Source organism: Phyllobates terribilis, unplaced genomic scaffold (genome assembly GCF_046119375.1).
Source record: "Phyllobates terribilis strain yellow unplaced genomic scaffold, ASM4611937v1 Scaffold_7__3_contigs__length_470593459, whole genome shotgun sequence".
Classification (NCBI taxonomy): domain Eukaryota; kingdom Metazoa; phylum Chordata; class Amphibia; order Anura; family Dendrobatidae; genus Phyllobates; species Phyllobates terribilis.
In genome coordinates this window covers 166,434,592-166,441,273 of record NW_027362767.1, presented here as the reverse complement: position 1 = coordinate 166,441,273, position 6,682 = coordinate 166,434,592, and the positions used below count along the sequence as shown (strand labels likewise).

The 6,682-nt window shown below is 41.3% G+C and overlaps 1 protein-coding gene across 1 annotated transcript; it reads right to left on the bottom strand.

Annotated features, from left to right (window-relative positions):
• Positions 1 to 1,513: 1,513 nt before the first annotated feature.
• Positions 1,514 to 2,446, bottom strand: LOC141153029 (olfactory receptor 5V1-like). Its single transcript, XM_073637702.1, has one exon. The coding sequence runs from the start codon at positions 2,444 to 2,446 to the stop codon at positions 1,514 to 1,516; it is 933 nt and encodes a 310-aa protein (XP_073493803.1).
• Between the last annotated feature and the right edge of the window lie 4,236 nt (positions 2,447 to 6,682).

The window sequence follows — 6,682 nt, the reverse complement described above, 5'->3', positions numbered from 1 at the left end:
GTCTCCGTTCCAGACGAGCCCGTAAGGTACCTTTACTTTCAAAGCGTCATGTCAAGGCTCGTCTACAGTTTGGTCATGATCACTTGGAGGACTCTGAGACAGACTGGTTCAAGGTTCTATGGTCTGATGAGACCAAGATCGAGATCTTTGGTGCCAACCACACACGTGACGTTTGGAGACTGGATGGCACTGCATACGACCCCAAGAATACCATCCCTACAGTCAAGCATGGTGGTGGCAGCATCATGCTGTGGGGCTGTTTCTCAGCCAAGGGGCCTGGTCATCTGGTCCGCATCCATGGGAAGATGGATAGCACGGCCTACCTGGAGATTTTGGCCAAGAACCTCCGCTCCTCCATCAAGGATCTTAAGATGGGTTGTAATTTCATCTTCCAACAAGACAACGACCCAAAGCACACAGCCAAGAAAACCAAGGCCTGGTTCAAGAGGGAAAAAGTCAAGGTGTTGGAGTGGCCTAGTCAGTCTCCTGACCTTAACCCAATTGAAAACTTGTGGAAGGAGCTCAAGAATAAAGTCCACATGAGACACCCAAAGAACCTAGATAACTTGGAGAAGATCTGCATGGAGGAGTGGGCCAAGATAACTCCACAGACCTGTGCCGGCCTGATCAGGTCTTATAAAAGACGATTATTAGCTGTAATTGCAAACAAGGGTTATTCCACAAAATATTAAACATAGGGGTTGTATAATAATTGACCCACACTTTTATGTTTAAAATTTAATAAAATTCAACTGAGCAACATAACTTTTTGGTTTGTAAGATTTATGCTTCTGTTCATAAATCCTACTCTCGTTTGCAGTTTGAAGGCTCTAACTTATTTGCATCTTATCAAACCAGCTAAATCTGCAGGGGGTTGAATACTACTTGTAGGCACTGTATATATAAACTATATATATATTTTGTTTTGTTCCCATTTTGTCCCATCTTAGTATATTTTTTTATAAACACTGCCTATCTTTCTGGATTAAATATATAAAATTTAATAGCTCTGTTCCTCTTGTTCTGTAAACGCATCCCCAGAGCCATACACTACCTGTAACTGGTGTCCAATGGGCCTGTATAAACGATTGGTTGAGGCAGCTAGCAGTGGTTCCTTCTTTGTGATTGTGGAACTAGCAGTGACCATACGGGGGTATATATATTCCATATATTGGAATCAGAGGTATATATACCATACGCTCACTGTGAGCTCCACAATAACTGTCCTAGTAGTGGAAGCAGCCACTGCCTCGTCCATCACTCATCAGCCTATTGCATAATTGCCCTGACGATTGGAGTCGCGTTCCCCTAAGAAACTGGTGACAGCGGTGAGATCTGCGTGATCTCTCCGGTGTCATCTTTGACAAAGTGGTAACAGTGGTGGGATCTGCGTGACCCCCCGGCTGTTATCTTTGACATGTGTGAGGAGGTTCAACCATGTTTCCTGAACAAAACAATTGACTGGCCAGCCATGCCGGTCTATTAAATCCATGTGGTACAACAGTATCTTATTTTAATGGTTTGATTGCCTCAATAGTTTAATTTTAATTGTATCTTTAACTTCCTTGTTCCTCATGCTGTAGATGATAGGATTCAACATTGGTGTCACCACTGTATATAGAATGGACACGATTTTGCCCATCTCAGGAGAGTAGGTGGAGCGAGGTTTCAGGTACATGAACATAATGGTTCCATAGTACACAGACACAACAGTGAGGTGGGAGGTGCATGTGGAGAATGCTTTTTGTCTCCCTTGGGAAGAATGGATTTTTAAGATGGTGAAGATAATGTGGACATATGAAATTACTGTCAAGAAGAAAGCACACATGATAATGATCAGTCCCGCAACCTGCATGACTATTTCATTAGTACGAGTATCCTTGCATGAGAGTTGAAAGAAAGGAGGCATTTCACAGAAGAAGTGGTTGACATGGAATTTACAAAAGGGTAGTTGGAAAGTGAGCAACGTATGAATAAGGGAATTGGCTAAGCCTACAGCCCAAGATATGGAAGCGAAACAAGCACACATTCTCTTGTTAATAATCGTTTGGTAGTGTAATGGTCTACAAATGGCTACAAATCGATCATAGGCCATAATGGCAAGAAGGACGCACTCGGTGCCTCCTAACTCCATGTGGAAATACATTTGAACTGCACATCCCAAGAGAGAAATACTTCTGTCCTCAGATAGTGTATTTATTAGAATTATTGGCACGATGTTTGAGGAGAAACAAATGTCGATAACGGAAAGATTACTCAAGAAGATGTACATTGGCGTTTGCAGCTTTGAGTTGATCCTCACCACAACGATCAGAAGAATATTCCCAGACAATGTTGTTAAATACATTATAAAGAACATAATAAAGCAGATGACCTTCAGATACAGGACATTGGAAAGGCCAAGCAGAAAGAATCGTTCTGGAGATGTTTGATTTGAGTCTCCCATTTTATGTAATGTAGCTGGTGAATGGTAGAGAAGAGACAAAACAGATAAAGGATGAGTTTTCTTTTTTATTCTTTTATGGAAAAACACAAGTTTAGCATTGTTCTGAAGCACATAACCTTCAACTACTTACACAACAGATTTGGTCTCCACCTTTTGGAGGAACATCCAATACTTTCTTGAACCTTCCTACTTTAGTGTAATACTTAACCTCCTAAACCCAACCTCTGCTAATGCGTAGCTACCAGGAGATAGGCATAATGCTGGTAGATTAGTCAGTTCTGCTATATGGAGGTATCATCTCAGAGAAGATGAGAAGCTGAGAAGTATATTTTTGTTACTGGATTCAGTATTTTTATATGCAAAGCTGTGTAAATGCTGCCTGGACTTAAAGAGGAAGTCTGTGTGTCCTGTTTCTCTCAGTCACTCTCATACTATGAGCTCAATTATTAGACAAAATGTGAAACAACCAGAAAGCCGTTATCCTTCAGTGCTGTCATATTTCGGAACTGTAACCTGTAGTGCCCAGAAATACAAGGTGTTCATTGCTGAGAGACATGGCCAAGGTAAGAAAGGCTGAAACCTGGCCACCACTGACCAAGACACAGAAGGTGAACTATCAAGACTAGGCCAAGAAATATCTGAAGGCAAATTTTACAAAGGTTTTCTGCACTGGCGGACACAGACAGAAAAAGGCCCCTGTGCAAGAACAATATATGGCCCTTTGCAGTCCAATAGCTCCTAAAAATGTAAAATTTTGCCTGCTTTGGGGTAGAAATGGACCCCCTTACCTCTTGGGCCACTGTGCGGCCGCACAGGTTGCACCAATGATATGTCTGCCCCTGGTTTTATGGATGGATGAGATGAGAGTGACACTTGATAGAGCAGATTGATGGGCCCTGTGGCTGGATCAGTAACAGGCACAGACCTCCACTTCCACTCAGACACCAGCAAGGTGGAGGTGGGGTACAGCTATGGTCTGGGGTATTAAAGTTTGGCTAGTTGAACCTTCTCAGGATATGGATTTAAAATCAACTCCTAAATCTACAACCAGTGTTTAGAATACACTTTATTCAAGTGTGGTACAGGAAAAAGTTTGCATCTTTCAAGAAAACCAGGACTTTTCTGCAGGACAATGCTCCATAATAGCATTGAGAGAATAATGACACGGCCCCTTCCTCACCAGAGCTAAACCCTACTGAGAACTTGTGGACCCTTCTTACACAGGAGATTAGCAGTGAAGGAATGAAGTCACCTCTCTGAGCAGTGCCTAGGAGGCTATGGTTGATGCTGCCCAAAAAGTTAATCATCAACAAATAAAGAAAGTTACAGACTCCATGGATGGAGCTTATGACTGTAATTGGACAGAAGGACGGCCATATTACTATATTGGTCACTGAGATTTTTAATTGAAATGTCAGAAATGTATTTTGTAGATTGAGCTGTTTGGTTCTTATTCTCACTAACAGATAAAAATAAACAATTGAGAGGGAAAATTAATGTTTTTCATTTAGTTGCCCAATAATCATGCACACAGAGATATTCTCCTAAGAAAGACGAAACCTCACTTTTACTTTCTTAAATATTCACATTTCAGGTTTTTTAACCTTTTGGATTGACTGACAGCTCTAGAGATGTTCAATAATAAAATTAATCATCAAAAATTCTAATTGGCTAATAATGGTGCACACAGTATAGAAAAAGCATTTGAGTCCAGGATCCTCACCTATTCTCAGAAAAAGTCAGGAGGTCTGCATTCTCAACCCATTCACCGAGAAAGCCTGTGAGTCTCATCTGAATGAGAGGCTGGATTGGAAGTCTTCTTTGCACATTTTTTCACATTTGAAAAAAAAAATAACTTAATTTTTGGTCAAAACGACAAACGTCTCATTGAAATGTGGTCTGTGGAACCTTTCTACTGTTTGTAGGTGAGCCATGGACGTGGTGTGCACAGTTATCACACAGTTAATATGCACACTTTTGGAAAACTAAAAGGAGACTAAAGGAAATTATGTGCAAGTGGGTTAACAACTTGCTCAGTGATAGGAAACTGATGGTGGCTATTAACCCCTGCATGACTGGAGCATTTTCCGTTTTTGCATTTTCATTTTTTGCTCCCCTTCTTTCCAGAGCCAGAACTTTTTCATTTTTGTTCAATATAGCCATGTGAGAGGTTATTTTTTGTGGGACGAGTTGTGCTTTTAAACGCCGTCACTGGTTTTACCATATTGTGTACTGGAAAATGGGAAAAAAATCCCAAGTGTGATGAAATTGCAAAATAAATGCAATTCCACAGTTGTTTTTTTTTTACCATGTTCACTGAATTCTAAAACTGACCTGCCATTATTATTCTCCAGGTCATTACGAGTTCATAGACACCAAACATGTATAGATTCTTTTTTTTAAGTGTTGAAAAAAAATTCCAAAGTTTGCTAGAAAAAAAAAAGGCGCCATTTTCCGAGACCCGTAGCGTCTCCATTTTTCGGGATCCGGAACCGGATGAGGGCTTATTTTTTGCGCCCTGGGCTGACGTTTTTATTTATACCATTTTGGGGTAGATACAATGTTTTGATCACCTGTTATTGCTTTTTATTGCAATGTTGTGGCGACCAAAAAAACGTTGTTCTGGCATTTGGAATTTTTTTCTTGTTACGCCGTTTACCGATTGGATTAATTCTTTCTTATATTGATAGATCGGGCAATTCTGAACGCGGCGATACCAAATATGTGTATGTGGGGTTTATTTTTTATTATTTTATTTTGAATGGGGCAAAAGGGAGTGATTTAAACTTTTATATATTTTTTAATTTTTTAATATTTTTAAAAACATTTTTTTTACACTTTCTGCATGCTTCAATAGTTTCTAGAGGAGACTAGAAGCAGCAGCTGTTCGATCGCCTCTGCTACATAGAGGTGATGAACAGATCACCTCTATGTAGCCGAAATGCTCCTGTACTATGAGCGCTGACCACTAGGTGGTGCTCATAGCAATCTTTACATGACAACCACAGGGGTCTTCTGCAGACCCCGGGTTGTCATGCCCATGCATCGGTGAACCACGATCACGTGACGGGGTCACCGATGGGCTGGGTAAGTGGCGCACTTCCGGCGCGACGCTGTTAAATGCCGCTGTCAGAGATTGACAGCGGCATTTAACTAGTTAAGAGCCGCGGGTGGATCGCTATTCCATCCGCGGCTGTTGCGGGCACATGTCAGCTGTATAAATCAGTTGACATGTGCCCGGTTCAGTGCGGGCTCAGCGCTGAAGCCCGCGTTGAACAGGGGGTTCTGAAGTGGTGCATACTATTACGTACCACGTTGGAAAGGGGTTAATTAAACACACTCTGATTGATTTTTTCTTGGACGAAACTTAGACCCATAGAAAAAAATGGATGTATTCACACATGCATAAAAATCACAGATCCAAGATTGCGATCCGTGAGACTCAGAGCATGTCCTGTTCTGATCCAATTTGGAAATCACTCTTGGACATTAAAGTCTTTGGAGATCTGCGAGACATGGATGTACATTGGAAGGCCTCCAATTTGCTTCCGTTTTGCATTCATGTCTAAAAGCATGTGACCTTCCAAGGGTTTTTTTTTTGCCTTCAAAGCAAGCACACCTCTTTAGAAAAAAAAAAACAAAACTAAAAATTCAAAAAGCAATTAGGGTGATTCATGAGAAAAAAATGGTCAATTTCCCTTGGATGGTACCATTCAAATGGATGTGTGAATCTAGCTTAAAGACCCCCACAACATGAGACTAATATTGTCCGAAACCGCCGATCTCAACAGGTTTGACTGACGCTCTAGTGTGTATTGGGTGCTGGGCAATGGCTCATCGATGACGATCGGGTATGTCTGATTTCAGAATGAAGATCGCTTTGTCGTCCCGGAGATAAGCCACCAGTAGAAATCATTGTTGACAGCTTTCTCAGAGAGAACATAGGAGCACTTGGCCGAATGAGCGCTCCTGTGTATGGGAGAGCTGGCTGAGACAGCTTTTGGCCAAACGCATTTTTTCGCAACCAGCCATGTAAGGTAAATGGCCAGCTTTAGTCTGGTATAACATACAATTTTCATGGCATAAATTCTAGCTTGTCCAAGTGTCTTGGCTGTGGTTCGAGATACTCTACTAGTAGACCTGTCTGGAGATCTTTTTATCCCCCCCCCAAATGTTGTATTTTTTTTTATATGAACCTACCTTATAGGGAAGACTTCTTTGGTTTTTACTTATGAC